The following is a 26,632-nucleotide window of genomic DNA, read 5'->3' as shown; positions in this document are numbered from 1 at the left end:
ATACCCACCAGTACCCACCAGTACCCACCAGTACCGCCAATACCGCCAATACCCACCAGTACCGCCAATACCCACCAGTACTGTCAGTACCGCCAGGACCCATCAGTACCAATCAGTACCGCCAGTACCAATCAGTACCGCCAGTACCAATCAGTACCGCCAGTATGGCCAAAAGGTTTTTCACAGCACAGGAGGCATTTGAAATGATAGCGGAGTCAGGTGATGAGAGCGCCGGGGAGCTCGCATCATCCGATACTGGATCGGAATATGAGCCAGTGGAGGATAGTGGATCGGACCTTGAATCCGAGGAGGAAACAGTCCGTCCTCCTAAAAGGATAAGGAGAGTAAGCCCAGAACACTTTCCGTCATCTAGCAGCACCAACACCGCCGCAGCTAGACCCCAAGAAGAGGAGCCCAGTACCAGCACTGGAATAACTAGTGCAACCCGAAGAAGCCGGGCCCAAACCCACCTTCCCGATGCCCTGGCAAACCCTGTATGGTTGCCTGCCAGCTCAGGAACAGCGATAATCCCCCCTTTCACCGCACAGCCAGGTGTGCAGCCCAACACTTCAAATTTTTCGCTATTGGATTATTTTTATTTGTTTTTTCCCCAAGACTTGCTGGAGTACATTGTGGACCAAACCAACATTTACGCAGGTCAATTTATTGCCTCCAACCCCGATTCTTCCTATGCCCGCCCGTTCAATTGGCGCCGTCTTACAGTGGACGAATTCAAAATATTTTTGGGACTTACACTCAACATGGGGCTTTCTAAGAAGAATGAAGTCCATGCCTATTGGTCCAGCCACCCCATCCACCACATGCCTCTTTTTTCCGCTGTCATGTCCAGATCAAGGTATGACATGATCATGCGCTTCCTCCATTTTAGTGACAATTCACAGTGCCCTCCCCGAGATCATCCCAACCACGACAAATTATATAAATTGCGCCCCCTAATAAATTATTTTTTACAAAAATTTGCTGAAGTGTATGTCCCAGACAAAAACATCTGTGTGGATGAATCCCTGATCCATTATACTGGCCGGCTGCACTTCAAGCAATATATCCCAAATAAGAGAGCCAGGTATGGGGTGAAGATGAACAAATTATGCGAGAGAGCCACTGGGTATGTCTACGCCTTTCGTGTCTATGAAGGCAAAGACTCCCAGCTCCAGCCCCCCGAATGCCCAACATACATCGGAACCAGTGGGAAAATTGTCTGGGACCTGGCATACCCCCTGTTCAAAAAAGGGTACCATCTTTATGTGGATAATTATTACACCAGTCTTCCCCTTTTTCGCCACCTATACCTGGAAAAAACCCTGGCCTGTGGTACTAGCAGAAAAAATCGCAAAAACCACAACCTCTGGTCCAAAAAAACCTTCAACCGGGGGAAACCGCATTTATGAGGAATGAGGAAGTGTTGGCCATGAAGTGGAGGGACAAGAAAGATGTCTACATCTTGTCCACCATCCACAATGACACCGTGGTGGAGATTCCCCGAAGACGTGGCCCCATTACAAAGCCTGAATGCGTCCACGAATACAATTTGTTCATGGGGGGGGTGGATTTAAATGACCAGATGCTGCAGCCCTATTTATCAACCAGAAGGTCCCGTTACTGGTACAAAAAAGTTGCATTTTACCTATTTCATTTGGCCATGTACAATTCCTTTGTCTGCCATCAAAAAACACCCGGAAACCCACACCTCCACTACCTCAAGTACATTGAAGAAATCATCACTGCCCTAATATACCAACGAGGACCGGCCCCAGCAAGCATTCGCTCAGATAGTGTGAGTAGACTTCACGAGCAACATTTTCCCTATAGTATTCCCCCCACAGAATCAGGAAGAAGGCGCCAAAAGAGATGTCGTGTGTGCAGCAGTAATGGAATTCGAAGAGACACAAGTTATCATTGTCCCGATTGTCCCTCCCAACCTGGCCTATGCATTGGAGATTGTTTCAAAATCTACCATACAGCCATAAGATTTTAGATCCCCTTAATTTTAAGACTGCCATTTCCCTTTTTGAAATACCCTTCCAGATCACCATGCTACCATGTTTCTACGTTACCAGACCCTGGCCTGTTTACCGACGATGCATTTGCCTGCCGCTTTGAAAACCAAGTTTCTGAAATCCATGTGTACCGACCTCAGCCTGTTTACCAACGATGCCTTTGCCTGCCGATTTAAACCAAATTTCTGACTTCCAAGTGTACCGACCCGGCCTGCTAATCAACCACGCTTTTTGCCTGCCACTTGGACTGATCTTTTGCCCTTCTACTTCAGTAGACAGGGGTCTCACATATATGTGAGGGGCTTCAGAAGAGAGTTAGGAGTATGGAAAAACCGTTTTTGGTTTTCTGTGTTCCCATAACAGGGTCTGGAGTCTGGAGGCTTCAAAGCGATTTGGGTGGGAGAAGCCTCTACCCCTGTCCCCATTCTTTCCTGACAGAGGCCTAAGCGTGATGTTCCTTCCTGCTGCCTGGATCAATATTTTGTGGGGTTGAACATAACGCTGCATATAATGACCCAGGACTTTATAGACCACATCTCTGCCTGCTACCTGGACCAATGCTTGGCTGTGCTGACACTATCCCTGCTTGCTGCCTGTAATGACTATGGACAGTATCCCTGCTTGCTGCCTGTAATGACTATGCACAGTACTCCTGCCTGCTGCCTGTAATGACTATGGACAGTATTTCTGCCTGCTGCCTGTCCGATTGCTTTTGCTGTCACGGACCACATCCCTGCCTTCTACCTGGATGCTCTCCTCTGTGGACCACTACTAAAACCACAGGTAATCATTTATTTACCCTTTGCTCAGCAGAATATATTTTGGGGTGTAATTGGTATGTACATGCTATGTGTTAGAAATATGAAGGGCCTTCAAAAATGTAATAGGTTGTCAGGAAATTAGATGTAAAATGCATGCTCCTAGAACGTCTGAAGGTGTCTACTTGGATGTTGGGTCTCGGTTTATGCCCAGGCGGTGTAAAAGTCCCACACATATGGTATCGCCATACTCAGGAAGAGTGGCAGAATGTATTTTGGGGTGTCATTTTTGCTATGTACATGCTATGTGCTAGAAATATCCTATAAATTGACAACTTTGTGTAAAAAAAAATAAGTTTTCATTTTTTTCCCACATTTTCCAAAAACTTGTGGAAAAAAATGACATGTTCAAAAGACTCACAATGCCTCATAGAATATACGTTGGAGTGTTTTCTTTCCAAAATGGGGTCATTTTGGGCGCAATTTCATTGTCTTGGTGCTCCAGGGCCTTCAAAAGTGTGATAGGTAGTCAGAACATTATGTGTGTAATTTATGCTCCTAGAATGCCTGGCGGTGCTACTTGGATGTTGAGTTTCGTTATGTGGCCAGGCTGTGTAAAAGTCTCACATATGTGGTATCGCCATACTCAGGAGGAGTGGCAGAATGTATTTTGAGGTGTCATTTTTGCTATGTACATGCTATGTGTTGGAAATATCTTATAATTGGAAAACTTTGTGAAAAAAAATGCGTTTTCATTTTTTTCCACATTTTCCGAAAGATTCTGGAAAAAAATGACATGTTCAAAAGACTCATTATGCCTCATAGATTATACGTTGGGGTGTTTGCTTTCCAAAATGGGGTCATTTAGTGGTCTTTTTCAATGTGCTGGTGCTCCAGGGCCTTCAAAAGTGTAATAGGTGGTTGAGAAATGAAAAGTGTATTTTATGCTCCGAGAACGCCTGGAGGTGCTACTTCAATGTTGGACTTCTGTATGTGGCCTGACTGTAAAAAAGTCTCACACATGTGGTATTGCCATACTCAGGAGGAGTGGCAGAATGTATTTTGAGGTGTCATTTTTGCTATGTACATGCTATGTGTTGGAAATATCTTATAAATGGACAACTTTGTGAAAAAAAAAATGCATTTTCATTTTTTTTCCACATTTTCCGAAAGATTCTGGAAAAAAATGACATGTTCAAAAGACTCATTATGCCTCATAGATTATACGTTGGGGTGTTTGCTTTCCAAAATGGGGTCATTTAGTGGGCTTTTTCAATGTGCTGGTGCTCCAGGGCCTTCAAAAGTGTAATAGGTGGTTGAGAAATGAAAAGTGTATTTTATGCTCCGAGAACGCCTGGAGGTGCTACTTCAATGTTGGACTTCTGTATGTGGCCTGACTGTAAAAAAGTCTCACACATGTGGTATTGCCATACTCAGGAGGAGTGGCAGAATGTATTTTGAGGTGTCATTTTTGCTATGTACATGCTATGTGTTGGAAATATCTTATAAATGGACAACTTTGTGAAAAAAAAAATGCATTTTCATTTTTTTTCCACATTTTCCGAAAGATTCTGGAAAAAAATGACATGTTCAAAAGACTCATTATGCCTCATAGATTATACGTTGGGGTGTTTGCTTTCCAAAATGGGGTCATTTAGTGGGCTTTTTCAATGTGCTGGTGCTCCAGGGCCTTCAAAAGTGTAATAGGTGGTTGAGAAATGAAAAGTGTATTTTATGCTCCGAGAACGCCTGGAGGTGCTACTTCAATGTTGGACTTCTGTATGTGGCCTGACTGTAAAAAAGTCTCACACATGTGGTATCGCCATACTCAGGAGGAGTGGCAGAATGTATTTTGAGGTGTCATTTTTGCTATGTACATGCTATGTGTTAAAAATATCCTATAAATTGACAACTTTGTGTAAAAAAAATAGGTTTTCATTTTTTTCCCACGTTTTCCAAAAACTGGTGGAAAAAAATGACATGTTCAAAAGACTCACAATGCCTCATAGAATATACGTTGGAGTGTTTTCTTTCCAAAATGGGGTCATTTTGTGGGCAATTCCATTGTCCTGGCCAGTCAGGGCCTTCAAAAGTGTGATATGTAGTCAGAAAGTTATAAGTGTATTTATGCTCCTAGAACGCTTGAAGGAGCTCCCTGGACGTTGGGTCTCTGTATGTGGCCAGGCTGTGTAAAAGTCTCACACATGTGGTATTGCCATACTCAGGAGGAGTGGCAGAATGTATTTTGGGGTGTCATTTTTGCTGTGTACATGCTAGGTATTAGAAATAGTTTATAAATTGACAACTTTGTGGGAAAAAAAAGAAAAAACAATTTTTTTCTTCATTTTCCCAAGAATTGTGGGAAAAAATTAAAACTTAAAAAAACTCACCATGCCTCTTACTAAATACGTTGGACTGTCTACTTTCCAAAAAGGGGTCATTTGGGGGGTATTTGTACTGTTCTGACATTTTAGGGCCTCAAGAAAGGAGATAGGCCGTTAGTACATCAGGTGTGATCAATTTTCAGGAATTGGTACCATAGCTTCTAGACTCAATAACTTTCACACAGACTAAATAATATACACTAATATGGGTTATTTTTACTAGAGATAAGTAGCAGTATACATTATGGCCAAAATGTATGAAGAAAAATTAATTTTTTGCAAAATTTTTTAATGGAAACTAAAAAAAAGTGTTTTTTTTGCAAAATTTTTGCTCTTTTTCTGCTTATATCACAAAAATTAAAAAACCCAGTTGTGATCAAATACCACCAAAAGAAAGCTCTATTTGTGTGAAAAAAATGATAAAAAAATGGATTTTTGTAAAATCTTACCGTAAAATCCTTTTCTCTTAGCTCATCGACAGACGTAGTCCTCGGTGATACACCACCTTCGGGTTATGTTACCTCCGCAGGAGCAGGACTAGACAGGAAATTAAAAAGCTCTGGCCACACCCTAGGGGCAGTCCCAGAGGGTATATCCTCTCTCTCTCTGCCTCAGCAAATCAGTTATGTGAAAAAGCAGTGCTTAGAGAATTTAACCCAACCCAACTCCAAAACAGAGGGGCGGGGACTACGTCTGTCGATGAGCTAAGAGAAAAGGATTTTACGGTAAGATTTTACAAAAATCCATTTTTCTCTAGCGCTCATCGACAGACGTAGTCCTCGGTGATACACCACCTTCGGGACGTCCCAGAGCAGTATCACAACTGAGGGGTGGGAAAATGAAAATCAAATCCCAATCTAGAAGGCCCAACCGGTGCCAACTAGAAGTTTACAATGCTCATCCTTAATGATGAGACTCAACAAAAAAAGGGAAAATAAAATTTATTTTTTTTTTTTTTTCAAACAGAAAAAAAACCCTCGAGGTAGACCACCGGTCTCCTCAAATTGCGGCCTGCAAAACCTTGCGGCCAAATGAGGCATCCGCCGATGCCGTCACATCAATTTTATAGAATTTTGTAAAGGTATGTACCGACGACCAGGTGGCCGCCTTACATACCTGGACCACTGACGCCTGATGGCGAAAGGCCCAGGAAGTACTGAGCGCTCGAGTGGAGTGCGCCCTAACAGGGAACGGAGGACTCTGACCCTTAATAGAATAAGCCTGTACCACCGTTTGTCTAATCCATTTGGCAATGGTCGCGGCAGATGCAGGCAAACCCTTTCTGGGGCCATCCGTGATCACAAAAAATGAATCCGTCTTACGGAATGATTCCGTAGCTTTCAGGTATACCCTGATTGCCCGAACCACATCTAAGGAATGCAACGCATGTTCCCGATGATGCTTGGGCTGAGGACACAAGGAAGGTAGTACAATATCTTCATTCAGATGAAAATCTGAGACCACCTTGGGAAGAAAGGATGGCTTAGGATGAAGTACTACCTTATCCCTATGAATCACTAGGTATGGTGACTGGCATGATAATGCAGCCAGTTCTGACACCCTGCGAGCAGAAGTAATAGCCACCAAGAAGGCCACCTTCTGGGATAAAGTAAGCAAGGGAATCTCCCTGATGTTTTCAAAGGGAGGTTTCTGTAGAACCGACAAAACCAAATTAAGATCCCAGGGCGGTAAGGGCGCGCGGACTGGAGGAGCCAGGTGCCGCACCCCCTGGATGAAATTCCGCACCAAGGATTTGGTAGCTAAAGGCTTCTGAAAGAAGATTGCTAATGCTGAAACTTGACCCTTGATGGTGCTCAAGGCTAGCTTCTGCTCAACCCCTTGTTGCAAAAAAGCCAATATTCGAGACACCGAATAGGTACGTGGAGGAAATCCTAAAGATTCGCACCACGCAATATAAGTCTTCCATGTGTGATAATAGACTTTGCTGGAAGTCGCTTTCCTTGCTTTAATAAGGGTAGGAATGACTGAAGTAGACAAACCTCTGTCCTTCAGTACTTGGGTCTCAATGGCCAGGCCATTAAAACCAGCGACTGTAAAGCACGAAGGTAAATTGGTCCTTGAGACCACAGACACTCCCTGAGACGAAGTTCCCACGGAACGTCTACGACTAACATGTCCAAGTCGGCCAGGCCGGCTTGAGGAGGCCAGCCTAGAATTTCTAGGACCACTGGCGCTGATTGGATCTGAACCAGGCGTCCCTAGAGCTATCTGGCCCCGACCATCCGAGAAAGTCTGGTCGTTTTCTGTTCCCACACATTTATCAGATACCTGATAGTTATCAGGAAAGGTGATCTTTTCTGGTTGAACCTCAGGGACCGAAGTCACCCGACTAGAGGCTACTTGGCCTATCTGGTCAACCAGATCCGATTCCTGTGAGGTATCGGGACTAATCTTAGGAAAAGGTAAAGAAAAAGATCTTTTCAGGGAACGGTAACTACCGCTTCCTGTGGTACTAAAATGTTGGAAGGGAAGAATCGCACCGGTAGTAGTGGTTGATGCTCGATCTAATGTCCTGAATACCGGTGAAAACGTCCCCCCACCCTGAAACCGGGTGGGGGCGCCCCTTCAGGCTGTGTACTCCTTTACTTCGGGTTTGGCTGGGTTGGTCCCCTGCTTGTCCGACCAGCCCTTCTTGAACCCTCCTGGAGGAGTCTTGCCTTTCCCGCTAGTACCAGCCGGGCGCCCTTTATGGGCGGTAAAGCCTTGTATGATCTGTTCCATCAAATCAGATGTCTCCTGGGGAATATCTTTTCCCCTAAGATCTTGGCGTACCATTTTCGCCCATTCCGTAAGTGTCTGGGAAACTAGACCAATAACGATTACTGGTCTAAATGCTGACCCTATCAGAGAAAAGATAGTGCGGGACTCTGCTTCTATCTTTCGATCCACCGGATCCTTAAAGGACGAAGTGTCCTCCACTGGAATAACCGTGGCTTTATTCAGCCTGGAAATAGGCGGATCCACGATTGGTGGTACCGTCCATTTCTTAATGATGGATTCCTCAAACGGATAGCGTCTAGCAATACGCTTGGAAATAGTAAAGGTACGCTTAGAATGCTCCCATTCTCCTTTAATCTGATTACCAAAACATTTAGGTACAGGAAAAGCCTTCGCCGTCTTGATGGGCTTATTAGTACCAAAAGGCATCTCTGTTTCAGTTGCCTCTGCCGGTAAAGCCTCAAGTTTTAAGGTTTCTTGCACTGCCACAACTAGTGCGTCCACCAATGCTTCTTCCTGAATAATAGCAAGAGAAGAAGCGTCCTCCTCACTTTCTGAGGGGGCTTTACCTGGGATAGCAGCCCTTGCAGAGGAACCTGCAACTGCCGTGACCATCTCTGAATCTGAGTCAGAGGTGTCAGATAGTATAGGGGTAGGCGGGGGTCGCTTCCTTGACCCCCGTCCCTGACAGGCCGCCTCCACCCGAGCCACCATAGACTCCAAAATTGCTGTAAATGACTCTATACTCTGTGCACCGGCGGGTCCCGAGGCCCCCTCGAGGGAAACAGGTGGGGGAATATGTGTGGCAGGGTCCATGATAACTCCAGTTACTTCCTGGATAATATAATTCAAAAGTAAAGAAAAAAACTTTTTTTTTTTTTTTTTCTTTTCTGACCCCCAGCGCCACAAAAAGCCCCTTAGTGTTACCTGCTAGCTATCGATCGAGAGAGAGAGAAATAGACCCCCAGGCTCACCACCTGATGCTCAGAGTTAAACTGCAACAGCTTACAGCGCTGTCTTGACAAACAGGAAGTCTTTTGGCTGGCTGCCCAGGAAGAAAGGAGGCGGCTCCGCCCCTCTGCACGCCTTCCGGCGCCTCCCCCAAGCTCCACGAGGTGTAGGATCACCTCAAACATGGCCGCCCCCATGCTGGAGACACGAGGCTACGCCAAAATGGCGGCTCGTGCGATCCTGCAAGAAAAAATGGCGGCGGCCTGCTGAATGGCGGTGTGCTGCAGGGCACACAACACTGTCTCTGCCTGGGGATATGGCGTGGTTGGCGGTATCGGCCCTGGCGGACCGCATGGCCGTTCGGGAGGCCTGCTAATAGCTGGAGATCTGATTTGGAAGGCAGTCTACATGTCCGTGGCTTCTGACTGGTAGGTAGCTTATACTTAACCCATAAGATTCCCAGAATGCCACAGATTACATCTTTTAAACATGTATACAATAGATTGTTAGCTCCCAAACCAAGCCTCCTGGCTTTTTGTACACAAAAAATCACACTCAAAGTAGGAGGATCTGTGACATGTTATAGGATAGAAAGGACTCTTTCTTACCATACAGAGAGGGGCCCGCGTTCACCACAAAACCCGTCAGGGAAAAAGGGGGAACATACTACTCACCATACCGGAACCAGGCGGGCACCAACTCCTGACATTACCCCTCTCCACCGGGGCGGGAGGGCTGTCGACCGATACGAACGCCGTGACTCATGGTCTTTGGCGTTTCAGCGAGACGTTTAACTCGCGGGTTTAGTCCTTTTAACGGGACTTTGTCGCGGCCGACCCAGCGCGGAGCTATGGCCTGCACGCGCTCGTAGGCTGAACTGGGGTGACCACCGGATCTCAACATCCAGCCCGTCGCCCAGTTCAGCTTTCTTGCTTGAAGATCTCACAGGAACACTGGAGAAAAAAAGCTGTCTAAAAATCCTTTAAGAAAAAAATTCTTGCCAGGACCTAAGATCCCAGCAAGGTATCTAGGTCCTTACTCCTAACTAGACAGAAAATAACTGATTTGCTGAGGCAGAGAGAGAGAGGATATACCCTCTGGGACTGCCCCTAGGGTGTGGCCAGAGCTTTTTAATTTCCTGTCTAGTCCTGCTCCTGCGGAGGTAACATAACCCGAAGGTGGTGTATCACCGAGGACTACGTCTGTCGATGAGCGCTAGAGAAATTTTGTTTGGTTACAGTGTAGCATGACTGAGCAATTGTCATTCAAAATGTGAGAGCGCTGAAAGCTGAAAATTGGTCTGGGCGGGAAGGTGTTTAACTGCCCTGTATTAAAGTGGTTAAATGTGCTCTTCTGTCAATGTATTCATTTATTTTTTACCAAGATCAAGAATATATGCAATTAGACTGGGGAAGTAAAGGTTGTGTCGCCAGGCTACTGGAACAAAATGGATGTGTGCAATGTGCTGACTGGAAAATGGCAAACCAAGAAAGGAGAAAAAAAAATAAAACACTGACAAGTTGCTGTGCTATATACAATCTACAATCTTCCTTTCCTGCAGTCTCACAACTAAAGTAAGCAAAGGAAAATTTTAAAGTTTTTGGAATTTTCTTTTAACCGCTTGTCTGGCAGCAACCCATTATTAGTGCCAGCAGATAAATAAAACCTCATATGTCCACCCTCTACCACGTTCAGCCTACAAAAGTAAAGACTGTCTCAAAAGCGAATCCTCATGTAAAAAAAAAAGAAAAAGAAAAATAAATCTTTCAATTTCATTGCAACAGTATCTGAACAATACATCCTACACAGTATCGTATAACAGTCTGCTAGGGCTGATGTTTTCTGCTAAAATCATTGAAAAGACACTTCTTATAGACAAACTTTTCAAAAGATTAGGAACAAAGACCTGAAACAAAATTAACATTCCAAGGTAAAAATATTCAAGTCAAACACTTTTACAGACAGACTTAAAACAATTTCAAGAATCCTTTTTTGAGAATGTAGATCATTTGTTTTCAAAAATCCGACAGTGAATACAATACTGCACACAATAACATATGACTTTTAAAGGCCATGAGCCTACAAACTCAAGTTTAAATATTTTAAACGCATGCCAGTTTGGCTTATTGTGGGGAAAAAAAACGCTACCTTAAAAAAAAGCAGTGATAGCGAGTTATGCAACCAATAACCAATCTACAGAAAAATTTACATACAACAGGTATTTTACAGACTGCATGTGTCTAAATATTGAAACGGCTTTAAAATACTTTGCTTCTGTCAGGTCCCTCCATTTTTTTAAATTGCTAAATAAAAGAAATATATAAAAGTAAAAAAAAAAGTGAATTAAGTATTTCAGCCATTAGGTAGCATAACAACATAACCCTTTAGGTGTCCTAAATTTATTCAGCACCATATTCCAGTGCTGTTACTTTTTTTTTTTTTTGCATGGCTGTTACAGGTTGATACTTTTGGTATAAGGAAAATATCAGGCTGATCACTAACTTTCTGGGTTAAGTTAGCCTTGATGAAGAGGTTAAGGACATGTTAAGGAATAGGACGTGTGACGTAGGGGACGGGAGGCAGGGGAGGAGCTGTCTCTGTTGGCATATATAGGGGGAATATACTCCATCTCTTTGCAGCACCGCCATTCCAGGCTTCGAATATGCTGATCTCATGGCCTTTCTCTAATCACTTAGGTGAGCCCTATATCCTACACTGATCCACTTTTTGCTTCATGATGGAATCAATGTACATTGCACGGATTTTACCAAACCTTGCTGCACATTCCTACTTCTCTGAAGGAAAAGGTGTTTGTTAACTAGAGAGTGAATCTGAATGGGAGTTACTTTTTCACCACTAATCAGCTGATGCACTTGGAGTGTTCTAATGAGGAACATGCGGGGTCTGCATGCCTTTGGAAGAAATTAACCCTTTGGGAGTATCTCATAAGAAATTACATTTTTGTTGCAGAGAATGTCTAAAATGTGACTTGTATATTAGTGCAGGCTTCTAGGGAAATCAGTGAGTCACAAAAGCAGGAAATTATTTTTTTGGGGGTGTTCAGTACACACCTCCAGGTTATCATATTGCATTGAATTTTTTCAGAAATATACAGTGCTGCTGATTGAAAAGAAAATGTAGTTTTTATTACATTAAATTACAATAAGGCTTGTGTAGCCATTGTATATGCAATTTTTTTATTTTCAGATTTTTCCCACAAAGATAGAGTTACCTTTTTACCTTAAAAAAACAAAACAAAATAGAAAATGGAAGGTGCACACACCTAGTGCATTACCATAAAACATTTATGCAATAATATGGACAATAAAAAATGGGTTCTCACAAAAGTGGTGAAAGGAACAAGCCATAAGACTTCACAAACGCTGGACAGTGGAACACACCTGTTGCATTCACATTACGGGATAAACCACTGAAGAATTTCGGGGGCACACCCCCTTCCTCAGAGCCTAGCTCTGCTTTTTGGTAATATACTAGGTGCGTGCACCTTACAGATTTTCTTTTGTTTTTGTAGTACCAATCGGACCACCCCGTCTGAGGAGGGCAGCATCACCTTAGGTCTTTGATGTTACCGTCGTCCTTGCTGTTCTACACCACGGAAGACTTGGAAGGGACTGCTTGCGCTTGTACCCTTTTAACTATACATGTTGGGCATAGGCTAAAGTTTTAGTTCATGTTAGGAGGTAAATTAAAACTACTAATAAATTAGGAAAAGGGTAACCTGTGTTATATTTTGTTATATGAGGAACCCATTAGGGAGATCCCCCTTCACTTCCCACCTCCAAGACCTAGTCACTAGAACACTTAGCCCCAAACAGGGTCGCAAAATAATTAATAATGCTTTTTTGTGTAGTAAAGTGGGAGGAGGCTAGAATCTCGACATTATTTTACGGTTGTCTGCATCTCCGCTGGAGACTTCCCCTGAAATCCTGTACTAGTGAAAACAAAAAGTTAGAGATATTCTCCCCAACAGTGCTACAAGCAGCAATAACCTATAACAAGCAATACATTTACCATTTTTTGGAGCAGAAAGTGACTGAACAACATGGAAAATACTACCCGATTGCTAATGTTCCCCCTCAAATGATTTGGCGCTGAACTACTGTAAGTGTACTAGTAATGTAATGTATGCGGAGATTAGAACCTTTGTTCATATTCACCAATCAGCTCACAGCAACATTTGCTAGTTTATATTTCGAGTGAAGAGTTGTATACGCAAAACGTGAATTTGCCATTCTGCATCTCTGGTTTCAGCCAAAGGCTCCTCAGTGGTGTAACATGAAGAAAGACTAATTGTGCTTCAAGGACCTTTGGTCAGGTGAATTTATCATTATGTTATAACTGGAGACTCTGCAAACACTTGGCACATGCTTTACAACATGTGATTTTCAACTTTTCAGAGAAAAAGATACCTCCCCTGCTGGTTAGAAAGGCCAGATAATTTAATTACTCTGACCATATGTCATAACCAGAATCCGCATGAAAAAAAGAATATCTAAACCCATAAACATCTGGTACAATGCAGTTTGAAAACAGATAGTCCACTCTGTACAAGAGATCAGAGATTTTGTTGTAGGACAGAACTTATAGCAAAAGGTCTATGGTGTTGCAAAGGTACCAAAGTCAGGAGGGGTTGAATTGCAACACCAGATTGGGAACAAAGCTCAACACAGATTCCCCCTGCTCCATAACCACCAGAAAAGGTTTCATGTAAGGCTGTTATAAAGGAAAAACATGGGGACTTCCATTCCAACTTCTCATTCTACAATTGCTAGTTTCCTTGCGGTCATGTAGGGTAACTCTCGCATCAAAACGTTACAGATTTAAACTTCCGGGTCAGTGACTCAAACCTTACACAACCCAGTTTGTCAGTGTATTAGTCAGACAACTAGCATCTTTGGAAGACAGCCTACTAGTAAAAGAAAAGTGTGCAGTACCTAAAATGTTATTAATTCTTAATGTTATTATAATCTGTAAAAATTATATTATCACATTGTTAATATTTTACGGTATTCGCCTTTGAGAACCACTGCATTATTAAATTTGACATTTTAACATAGTGAAGCACAAGAAAATATGCTGGGTTTTTATTGCTTCCTGTGGCCCCACTGGGAAGATTTCTGCTCATTCTGTCACCAAGATAGGAAGCAATAGAATATATATATTTTTTTCTTTGGTGAGTGGAAGGGTTGGCATTACTGTCTATCTCCCTTATCAAGATTTCCCATTCACTTCCAGTGTTGCCAACATAAAGAACATTTCTTTTCAACAGGCACACATTTTATAAAAATGGGATTTTTGTACTTACCGTAAAAACAATTTCTCTGAGTTCATCGACGGACACAGCGCTCAAATCATAACTACTGGGTTACATTGCCTCCTTCAGGAGTAGGACTTGGAAGAACAAAAAACACCTGGCTACGCCCATGGGCCGTCCTCAGCCTGGTATATAACCCCCCTCTCTGCTCTAGGTAATGAGCTTAGTAGCAAGCAGTATTAGAAGTATCAGAACTCCATAGAGAGGTGGGTGTTGTGTCCGTTGATGAACTCAGAGAAATGGATTTTACCGTAAGTACAAAAATCCCATTTTCTCTTTCGTTCATCGACAGACACAGCTCTCCATAAATCATAACTACTGGTACATCCAAAAGCAGTGCCAAAAGGAAAATGAGGGGTGGGGAAAATAACCCAAGGCTAAACATAAGTTCCCTTACCAGGACCAGAGAAAAATGCGCAATGACAGGGAAAGGTGGAGCCTGACCTTTAATAGAATAGGCCTGAGTCACCCTCTATCTGATCCATCTGGAGATGGTAGCCGAGAGGCCAGCCCTTTTCTTGGTCCGTTCGTAACCACAAAAAGTGAGCCTGACCTCCAAAAGGACTCAGTAGCTGCCAGATACACCCGATTTCCACGAACCACATACAAGGTATGCAAAGCAAATTCCTTGGGATGAGCCGGCTTGGGACACAAGGAAGGCAAAACAATGTCATCATTGAAATGGAAGTCAGAGACAACTTTGGGCATAAATTATGGACAGGGACGAAGAACCACTTTTTCCCTATGTACCACCAAATAGGGACAGTGACAGGATAATGCCGCCAATTCCGATACCCTGCAGGCCTAGGTAATAGCCACCAAAAATGTCACCTTGTAGGATAATGTAGACAAGGGAATCTCCCGAATATTCTCAAATGGAGGTTTCTGGAGAACCGAAAGTACTAAATTTAAATCCTATGGTGGCAAAGAGACCGTACAGGTGGCGCCACATGTGGAACCCCCTGAATGAAGGTACGAGCTAAAGAATGTGTGGCTAGGGTCGCTGAAAGAAGATTGCGAAGGCAGACACCTGGCCTATGATGGCACTCAAGGCCAACTTCTGATCAATGCCCTGTTGAAGAAAGGTTAAGATCTGAGCCACAAAAAAGGTTCGAGGATGAACACCAATCGACTCACACCAAGAACTGTGCGCTTTCCGCGTAAGATGGTATATCTTGCTGGAAGACGGCTTCCTGGCCTTCACCATACTAGAGATCACTGATCCAGACAAACCTCTATTCCTCAGTACACGGCTTTCAATAGCGAAGCCAATAAAACCAGCGACTGTTGAGCAGGATGGTGGATTAGCCCTTGGAACAACTGGTCTTCTCTGAGAGGAAGCCCCCAAGGGCCGTTTACGGCCACCAGGATGATTGGAAGACCCCCGCTCTTGATTCCTCACAGGAACTGCCAAAAAAACCTGAGCCAAGGATGATACTGGCCTTAACGTGGCCCTTGGATGCCTGCGGCGTCTGTCAGAGGACCCCCTGTGATCTTGCCACGAACTTCGGTATCCTCCTGTGGAGCCAAACCTGCTAAAGGAGCTACATGTAGTGCTGTGCAAACAGAACTGTCTTTAAGGTGGATACCACCAGACTCAGAACCTGTGTGCAAATCGGGAGAAAAAAACTGTCTGTGTGACAGCAGCCGGCAAATTGCGCCCTTTGGTTTCTGAAATGTGTCCAGAAAAAGGACCACCCTGGTCAGAATTAAAATCAGACCTAGGTAAATCAATTCCTTGGACAGCGATAGGGGGGACCTTAGGTAGTTCGGACATCACCTGAACCTTTGCAGGAATTAAATCCACACAAGGAGTCTCAGGACATAAAAAAACTGAAAAGAACAAACTTTGCCCCCCTTTCTGGGTACCCCCCAAAAGAAACATTTCACAGATCTCCTTGACGCTCACAACAGAAGTCCACGGGGCCAGAAACCAGCGAAGATGTCCCCCCATCCCAATAATGGGTGAGGGCAGACCTTCATGCTGAAGGGGTCTTGTCTGCGGGTCCGGAGAAGCTAGCTCTGGACTTACCAGACCAAGGTTGCTTGGAACCTCCTGGGGAAGATTTGAAAGATCCATTTCCTTTATTCTCTGTCCCAGAAGCACAAAATTATTTTCTAAGGGCTGAGAAGGAGGGCCGCCATCTGTACATATCCCACAACCTGTACATATCCCCCTCACTTTTGCTCTCTCAAAATTACTGCACTTATCATTTAGAGCCTACACAATGCTACCTCTTCCACTTCACTGCAGCACCTGCCCTCATATAAATCCCAATCCCACCTTATGGCCTTCACCCTCCTACTACTCCTAACTTCTGGGGATATCGTCCCAAACCCTGGCCCTCCCCCAGCCAACTTTTAGCCCCAGAAATTGCAGTCTACTGTCTCTGTAACCATAACTCCTGCTCTCTTATCTCAATTCCCTTTATTGCAAGAGTCAGCACCGCACCCCCCCCCTCCCTTTGTGTGCCCTCTGGAATGCCAGCTCAGTCTCGAACAAACTTGCCTCTGTCAATTACCTTTTTCTCTCCAAATCTCTCAATCTACTTGCTATCAACAAAACCTGGCTCCAGGAATCCGGCACTGCCTCTCCAATTTCCCTCTCCCATGGGGGCCTCTGGACTCACTCACCTAGATCCAGCGGACAAAAAGGAGGCAGAGTTGGACTTCTCCTCTCCCCACAAAGCTCCTTCCTGGTTCTTCCTACACCTCCCTCTCTTTCCCTCTGCTCCTTTGAAGTGCACTGCATTCGCCTTTTGCCCCCAGTTTGTCGGAGGATTGCAGTAATTTACCGCCCCCCCCCCCCCTGGCACAGTATCACGTTTTCTAGATGACTTCTCCGCATGGCTACCCTACTTTCTCTACTCAGAAGTACCTGCCAATATTCTCAGCGACTTTAACATTCCAATCAATGCTAAGACCTCAGCCACTTTGTAACTACTCAATTTAACCCCCTCTCTTTCATCCTAACACAATGGACACAAACCACCCCCCACTCCAATGGCAACGCTCTTGACCTCATATTCTCCCACCTCTGCACTACCCTCAACCCCTTTAACACCCCTTTTCCTCTCTCTGATGACACCAGAAGTCTCAAGATACACAGCCGTGAGTGTGGCGAAAAACGAAATCCCTACAAGACTTCACCCTCTACAAATCTGCCCTTCTCAAATACAACTCCTGCCTCCACTCCGCTAAACAAACCTACTACACCACTCTCATCAAAACCCTCTCGTCCAAACCTTGTCAACTCTTCTCTACCCTTAATTCCTTACTCCACCCCCACTGCCTCCACCCACCAACTTGCTTACTGCCCAAGAAATAGCCAATCACTTCAAAAACAAAATCAACAATTTGTGATGCAATATCCAGCGTCCATCCTTCCTCCACCAACCAATACCTCATGTCCAACTCCAAACTCCACACTTTCCTTCTTCAACCCTGTTACCACTGATGAAGTTGCCAAACTCCTTTCCACAGCCCACCTCACTACCTATCCCTTGGACCCTGTCCCCTCGCAACTACTGCGAACACCATCCCTGGACCCTGTCCCCTCGCAACTACTGCGAACACCCTCCTGCTCAATCCTGAACTCTGTAACCCACATCTTTAACCTCTCCCTCTCTTCCGCCACTTTTCCCTGCACTGGTTACCCCCATACTTAAAAAAACCTTCACTAGACCCCACCTGTCTGGAAAACTTAAGACCAATTTCCCTGCTCCCCATTTGCCTTCAAGCTTCTTGAACGCCTCTCGACTTATCTCTCGACTCCAACTCCCTGCCTCAATCTCCTCACGCATCAAAAACTTGCTGAGTGACATATCAGTCACTGACACATCACTCAAACTCAACCTTGTAATATTTCCTCCTCCCCGATTCCCTTCACAAGACTTTACCATTGAGATCAATGGCACAATCATTGGTCCTTCCACACATGCCAGGGTGCTGGGTGTAATCCTAGACTCGGTCCTCTCCTTCAGCCCCAACGTCCAATCACTGGAGAAATCTTGCCACCTTAACCTCTGCAACATGTCCAGAATTCGCTCCTTCCAAACACCCGAAAACAACGTATTCACTCCTTGGTTATTTTCAGCCTTGACTACTGCCACTCCCTCTGCACTGGCCTACCTTTAAACAGGCTATCCCCACTTCAGTCTATCATAAATGCTGCTGTCAGATTATTAGTTAATCTCACCCTAATAACTGATCCGTGACTGCTTCCCTGCTCTGCCAATCTCTTCACTGGCTTATTCTACCCCATCTTATAAAAATTCAAAAATACTAACCACAACATACAAGGCCATACACATTATCACCCCCAGTTACATCACTAACCTAATCTGCAGAGATTGCCCAAATCGTCCTCTTCATTCCTTTCAGGACCTCCTGCTCTCTAGCTCCCTTGTTACCTCCTCCCACGCTCGCCTCCAGGACTTCTCCAGAACCACTCCCATCCTCTGGAACTCCCTGCTCCAGTATGTCTGGTCAGCTCCTACCCTGTCCGCCTTTAGGGGATCCTTGAAAACACACTTATTCAGGGAAGCCTACCCCACCTCCACCTATCCGATCTGTACTCGAATCTCCTCCATCAGATCATCCCCTGCAGCCACTACCTTTTGTACCACCTCCTCTTCCCTTTAGATTGAAAGCTCCATGAGCAGGGCCCTTCTATTCCTTTTGTATTGAACTGTATTGTAAATTGTGCGGTCCCCTTTTTTATTGTAAACTGTAAGTGTAAACTGTTACCGCTATATAAATCCTGTGTAATAATATAATATAATAGAATATAATACTGGGATCATGGTTGCTTTATTCAAGCTGAAATTCAAATTTCAAATTTTAAAAGTGACTCCTCAAAAGGGTAACGTACAGCAAAACGTTTGGGGACCACAAAGGGTAATTTTGGTTGTTCCCATTCCTTACAGGAAAACCGGTCATAATAAGGCACATAAGGAAACGCCTTTAGAGTATGAGGTGACTTTTGCGTAACAAACGACACAGCCACATCCGTAGCTACATCAGCCGCATCCTCTGCATCCCCGCGAGGCTTTGGCCGTCTCCAGCGTCTACCGGACCATTGGAAAATGGCCCCTGTGACGTCATCGGGCTACACCAGGGCTTGACAAATTTGCCTGAAATCTAGAAGCCAGCTAAAAAAGTTAGGAGCCAGTTTTTTTTTTTTAAACAACCAACCAAGCTTTATTTTAAAAAAAATAACATACTAAATTTACACATTAAGACGACTAGAACCCCATTCTCCTCTATAGCGCAATCGGATGGAAACAGACTGTGTGTCTGTTTCCATCCGATGCCATCTGATCTGATCCACGGGATGGATAGAAAATAGAACCACCATCCGTCTGTTCTTGGCGGACAGGATCAGATGGCGGCAGATTACCGCTCCATAGAGGAGACTGAAGGGTCCGATCAGGTCTGCCTGGAAAACTGACAGGTGGACCTGATCAGACAGACCGTGTGAAAGGGGCCTTCGGCTGTGTAACTGTGGCATGGCGATGAGGAGAAAAAAAAAAAATATATATATATATATATATATATATATATATATATTTTTTTTTTTTTTTTTATTTATTTTTTTTTATAATAATTGAAGAAAAAAAAACATCTTTAATTTTTTTTTATAATAATTGAAAAAGAAAAAAAAATATTTTTTTTTAAAAAAAGAAAAAAACTTATTTTTTTTTTTTTTTTAATAATTAAAAAAAAAAAATAATAATAACCACACTCCCTGTCCACTTACCTTCAAGCAAAGGTAAGTGGACAGGGAGATGAAGCCTGCAAAATCTTCCCTCTCATCTCCTCTTGGGAAGGAGATGGACAGGCATTGAGGACAGGCAGGGGAAACAGCCATTAATGACTGCTTGTCAAACTCCCGGCCACCACAAGAGGGCGCCAGTTCCCTATTCTCTCACTGAAGAAGGCCGAAAAGGCGCGGCCTCAATTATCGGATGGAGTGGTAGTCCGTGCACTCAGGGAGTGGGTGGGGGAGCACAAAAGGGACAGGACACCTCCTGCAGTGCACCCCAGGCACCAGGTCGCTAATTCTAGTCGCCAATGCAACCTGGCGCCCGGGTTTGTCAAGCCCTGGGCTACACAAACATGGCTGCCAACCGGAGACCAGCCAGACTAAGGGAAAATGGCCACCATCAGCTACAGACGCTGAAGAATGCTGCCAGGATCTTCCCTGCGCCCTCTGCAATGCTGTACCCTCTGCAAGGGCCCCCCCCCCCTGAAGTTAGGACACACGTTTAGGGGAGACTCTGCTGCACACTCTGCACCAGTCTCTTCTCTGGGACCCCCCTGCACTATACCCATACGGCAAACAGTAGGGCATGCACTAGGTCTCCTAAACTGGGACCCCCACCAGACTCCAGGTCCAGACGGAGGGAGGGAGGGGGGGAAGCCCAGCTCACTGAGGGTTTTAAGGATGGGAGGAGGGAACCTGCAGGCAGGTCTTACCGTCCCTGGAGTTTACCCACTTCCACCCCAAAAAAAACACCAAAAGGGAGAGGGGGGACTGTACTTACCTTTCCATGGTATGGGTATTGCTCCAGACAGAATCCTCGCCCCGAAGTAGGGGAGCTGTCGACCAAGGGGCCGTTGCGTCTCAAACCCAAGCCTGGTGGTATGTGACCCTGTGAGACATTTAACTCGCGGGCCAGTCTCTGTCGCGGCTGACCTAGCGCTTAGCTGCGGTCTACACATGCTCGCTGGCTGGGGGGACCAGTGGATCTAGATTATCCAGCCCGTCGCCCAGCCCATCAGTTAATTGTAGATCTCCCGAGAGAAAAAACAAAAAAGATGTAAGGAAGGAGAAAAAACTGACTAGACAGAATACAACTGATTACCTAGAGCAGAGAGGGGAGTTAAATACCAAGCTAAGGACAGCCCATGGGTGTACCCAAGAGTTTTTTTTTCTGCCTAGTTCTACTCCTTGATTAGGCAATATAACCCAGTAGTTATGATTTATGGAGCGCTGTGTCAATCGATGAACGAAAGAGAAAAACTAAAAACTATTGAGTTTGAACTTAAGTTGAAGTAGAAGAACCAGGTCTAGCCCCCACATTACCACTATATATCCATCCATTCCATTCACATATAATATGTACACATAAGCATGAGTCTTTTTTTTAGCAGACTACCAAGCCAGTGATCACTTTGCTCTAGTCAGTCAGCTTGAACATGCATTGCAATATACTGTACATGCCCTAAGAATCCCTGTTTTCAATGCAAAGTTTGCATTAAAGGGTTAATATCACTGTGCATCTATTATCTAGCTCTGAGTGATTCACAAAAAGACTCTTTATACTGAAAAGGTATAATTAACAAAATGAAACCACATGTACAAACTTCATATTCCCGAGGATTAACACCATCATTCTGAATCTACCCATTTGAGGAACTGGCCAACATTTGCTAGCCTCATGTACAATCGCTAGGATAGTATAAATTTTGCCTGAGGTATAAATTTTGCCTGAGGTTTAAAGTTAGTGTTAAGGGTTACACTGAGGTTAATGGTTAAGCTTAGGGATTAGGTTCAGGGATTAGTATGAGGTTAAGGGTTAGGTTTAGGTGTTCTATTGAGCTCATGGGTCAGAAAGTCACAATTTGTTTTAAGTGATACTTTTTTTTTGGGTGCTTAAACACCAAATAAAGGTTACTTTAACCAAAAACAAATGTGCACGTTTTTAGCGCAAAAAATAATCAAACCACATTTAGAAACAGATAAAATACTATACTGCAATACATAAACAAGCTTTTAACCACTTCTGGACCGGAAGGTTTTACCCCCTTAAAGCAAGATGATTATAAGTATACTGTGAGATTGTTACACTTATAGTTCCTGTTTGAACTTTTAATTAGCTGACCGGTTTCCGCCAAAAAGGCTTCTTCAGAGACAGCGCAGGTATCAATCCGACTAATAACAAACAAAATATAATCAATACAAAAACATATTTTATATATATATATAAAACAAAACAAACTACACAATTATCCAAAAATTGCCCAATGCCTAAATAGAGCGCAGATATAGTCAAAGTGTCCATACTTAATTATTTGTATCCTAAGTAGAGTCTATTGTCAAACAGGTTTGTACTTGTTGTCTCAGCTCTGTCTATTCCCCTCTGCAGGAGACCCTAGGCCGTGAGGCTCATGCGTCTGACACGTGCCATTAACTCCCAGACACAGGCTCACATAGCTTTACTCAACAAGATTTCAGCCATACCTCAGGTTTGGACACTTTCACTATATCTGCACTCTATTTAGGCATTGGGCAATTTTTGGATAATTGTGTAGTTAATTTTGTTATATATATTTTATATAAAATATGTTTTTGTATTGATTATATTTTGTTTATTAGGCAGATTGATACCTGCGCTGTCTCTGAAGAAGCCTTTTTGGCGAAACCAGTCAGCAAATTAAAAGCGCAAACAGGAACTATAAATGTAACAATCTCACAATATACTTATAATCATCTTGCTTTAATGTGAATTGATGTTTTTAACTTTTTCAATAAATAAATTTATATTTTAATATATTGAGCTTGAATTGTGGAATGGATAACGAGTTTTCTTCCCAGGCATCTTAAAAGTCCCATATCTGTTTGTTACCCTCTGTATGTACTTTTGGGGATGTTGCTGGTGGAATATTAGGATGGAATTAGGCTTCTAAAGCTTCTGTATAAGGAAAATTCCACAGTGTTCACTAACATCAGGTGTTCCATAGTTTGTATACATTGAACAAACATAAGGTTGTTTCCCCAGACCTGCCAGCATAAGTGATCAGACTGACCCTGTAAAAACACATTACCAGACACAAACTTACCCCAGTGTTCCCAACATTTCTATACGGGGGACCTCTGGACCGTGCGTTTCTATATGAATGGGCTGATAACGATACAAAGATTCTTCCAGCTTTGGAATTGGAACTGATGAAATATGTTGAACCTGTAATGAAAACAAAATATTAAATACCCCTAATTAAGTTAAATAGCAGCATAATAGGGCCCCATTTATCCAGGCCTGTTTTTCTTAGGGGGGGGGGAAATAGATTTTTGTACTTACCGTAAAATCCATTTCTCTTTTCGTTCATCGACGGACACAACGCTCCATCAATCATAACTACTGGGTTATATTGCCTCCTCCAGAAGTAGGACTAGGCAGAACAAAAAACACCTGGCTATGACCATGGGCCATCCTCAGCTGGTATATAACCCCCCTCTCTGCTCTAGGAAATCAGTTTAGTAGCAAGCAGTATTAGAAGTATCAGAACTCCATAGAGGGGGTGGGTGCTGTGTCCATTGATGAACTCAGAGAAATGGATTTAATGGTAAGAACAAAAATCCAATTTTCTCTTTCGTTCATCGACGGACACAGCGCTCCATAAATCATAACTACTGGGGCGTCCAAAAGCAGTGCCAAAAAGAAAATGAGGGGTGGGGAAAATAACCCAAGGCTAAACATAAGTGCCCTTAACCAGGACACAGGAGTCTTAACCGGGTCACAAGAGACCCGTCTGAAAAATAAAAGTTTAAAGAAAAACACACCTCAAGAGGGAATAGCCTCTCAAACAGCACCCTGCAAAACTTTGCGGACAAAAGAAGCATCCACAGATGCTTTGAGAAGGTATGCACCGCCAACCAAGTGGCCACCTTGCAAACTTGCGATATTGATGCCTGATGACGAAAGGTCCAAGAAGCACTCAGTGCCCGAGTAGAATGCTCTGTGACAGGGAAAGGTGGAACATGACATTTAATGGAATATGCCTGAGTCGCCCTCTGTCTGATCCATCTGGAGATGGTAGCTGAAAGAGCAGCCAGCCCTTTTCTTGGGTCTGTTCGTAAACACAAAAAGCGAGTCTGACCTCCAAAAGGACTCAGTAGCTGCCAGATACACCCGATTTACATGTACCACATCCAAGGTATACAAAGCAAATTCCTTGGGATGAGCCAGCTTGGGACACAAGGGAGGCAACACAATGTCCTTATTCAAATGGAAGTCAGACACAACTTTGGGCAGGAACGATAGACAGGGACGAAGAACCACTTTTTCCCTATAGACCACGAAATAGGGACTGCGACAGGATAATGCCAATTCCGATACCTTGCGGGCCGAGGTAATAGCCACCAAGAATGTCATCTTCTGGGATAACGTAGACAAGGGAATCTCCCGAATATTCTCAAATGGAGGTTTCTGGAGAACCAAAAGCACTAAATTTAAATCCCATGGCGGCAAAAGAGACCATACAGGTGAAGCCACATGACAAACCCCCTGAATGAAGGAACAAACTAAAGAATGCGTGGCTAGGGGTCGCTGAAAGAAGATTGCCAAGGCAGACACCTGGCCCTTGATGGTACTCAAGGTCAACTTCTGATTAACGCCCCATTGAAGAAAGTTTAAGATCCGAGTCACAGAAAAGGATCGAGGATGAGCGCCAATCGACTCACACCAAGAAATGTACCCTTTCCACCTACGATGGTATATCTTGCTGGTAGAGGACTTCCTCGCCCTCACCATAGTAGGAATCACTGATCCAGACAAACCTCTATCCCTCAGTACCGGGCTTTCAATAGCTAAGCCATTAAAACCAGCGACTAATACAGGATGGAAGATCAGCCCTTGGGACAACTGGTCTTCTCTGAGGGAAGCCCCCAAGGGACGTTTACGGCAACCAGGATGATTGGAAGACCCTCGCTCTTGATTCCTCACAGGAACTGCCAAAAAAGCCTGAGCCAAGGATGATACTGGCCTTAACGTGGCCCTTGGATGCCTACGGCGTCTGCCTAAAGAACCCGTGATCTCGCCACCAACTTCGGTATCCTCTTATGGAGCCGAACCTGCTAAAAGGAGCTGCATGTAGGACTGTGCAAACGGAACTGTCTTGAAGGTGGATACCACCAGACTCAGAACCTGTATGCAAATTGGAAAAGAGAACTATCTGTGTGACAGCAGCCGGTGAATCACAGCCTGTGGTTCCTGAAATTTGTCCAGAGGAAGGACCACCCTGGTTAGAATAAAAATCAGACCTAAGTAATTCAATTCCCTGGACAGGAATAGGGGGGGACCTTGGGTAGTTCAGACATTACCTGAACCTTTGCAGGAAATATATATCCGCAAAAGGAGACTCAGGACCCAAAAAAACCTGAAAAGAACAAAAACTTTGACAACCTTTCTGGGTACCCCAAAAGAAACATTTTGCGGATCTCCTTGACGCTCACAAAGGAACTCCACAGGGCTGGAAACCAGCGAAGATGGCCCCCCACCCCAATAACGGATAAGGGCAGACTTTCATGCTGAAGGGATCTTGTCTGCTGGTCCGGAAAAGCTAGCTCTAGGCTTACCCGACCAAGGTTGCTTGGAACCTCCCAGGAAAGATCTGTCCCAGAAGCACAAAATAATTTTCTATGGGCTGAGAAGGAGGGCCCCGTCTGTGACGAGGCTCTTCCACTTTCCTTGACTGTGGCAGGAAGGTTCTCTTCCCCCCGTGATACCCTTAATGTCATCCAAAGTAGCCCCTTGAAAGGGTAGATCAATGAGAGCTTTCTTAGAGGCTTGGTCTGTGGACCAATTGTTAAGCCACAGCACGCGCCTAACCACCACCGCTGAAACAAAGTTTGGACAGCACAGGAGCTATATCCAAAGCTGCATCACAAATAAACTGCAGCCCATGGACCAACTGGTTTGCTAAATCAATAAAGGAAGCGGGGACCTTGCTCACTCCCCAGACCCTGGCACAAAAGCTTGGCTCATTCGGGGCGTGGCTTGGACATTAGCGAGTGAGGAGGCACGGATCCACAGCTTCTTGCAGACAGACACTTCAGCCACTCACACTGGTAATTTAAACAGCTCTTCTGGCCCTCATCGGGATGTCACAACGTCGGAGAGCCCACTCACAGCCCCGGGGCTCCGCAAAGCCGAACAAGGGCTCCATAAGCATTTTTATCAGCGATGGAGGGCGGCCACATTGCGAGGCAACAAAGATGGCACCCGGCTCGGGACAGAGGACGTGACACAGCTCCCGTGGGCCAAACCTCTCTACAGCCTGCAGTCTCCCCATTGCATCGCCGAGACTGGTAAGTGAGTCAGCCCCACCAGCTTCTCCTGGCTCCTCAATCTCACAAGGCCAGGGTTCAGACATATCAGAGCTTCTAGGGGACTAAGACCTAAAGCAAAGATGACCTGGAGCGCTTTGTATGAGAGTAGAGAAGGCCTTTAGGCAGGATGTTGAACAGCTACAGGCAGATACCACTCAACTAGGCACCAGATTGGAAACTCTGGAAAAGAGTCAAGGACACTCTTCCAGCTATATCCCAGCTCAGGGACAAGTGCTCTGTTCAGGACCAAAGGATCGAGACCCTCCTATACCAATTAGACGATTATGAGAACCGTATCTGTCGCTCTAATATCGGCATACACGGGTCACCAG

At 44.5% G+C, this 26,632-nt stretch overlaps 1 protein-coding gene across 1 annotated transcript in view; it reads right to left on the bottom strand.

The window, feature by feature from the left end:
* Positions 1-26,632, bottom strand: part of MNAT1 (MNAT1 component of CDK activating kinase) — a 334,005-nt gene that overhangs the window by 106,266 nt on the left and 201,107 nt on the right. The window contains exon 7 of the mRNA XM_082242630.1: positions 23,033-23,154. Coding sequence (XP_082098756.1) covers positions 23,033-23,154 — 122 coding nt within the window. The remainder of the gene's footprint in view (positions 1-23,032; positions 23,155-26,632) is intronic.

The sequence above is a fragment of the Pelophylax lessonae genome (genome assembly GCF_965119305.1).
Source record: "Pelophylax lessonae genome assembly, chromosome: 13".
In the NCBI taxonomy this organism is placed as follows: domain Eukaryota; kingdom Metazoa; phylum Chordata; class Amphibia; order Anura; family Ranidae; genus Pelophylax; species Pelophylax lessonae.
The sequence above is the reverse complement of the archived record's forward strand: the minus strand, read 5'-3'. Positions and strand labels throughout refer to the sequence as shown.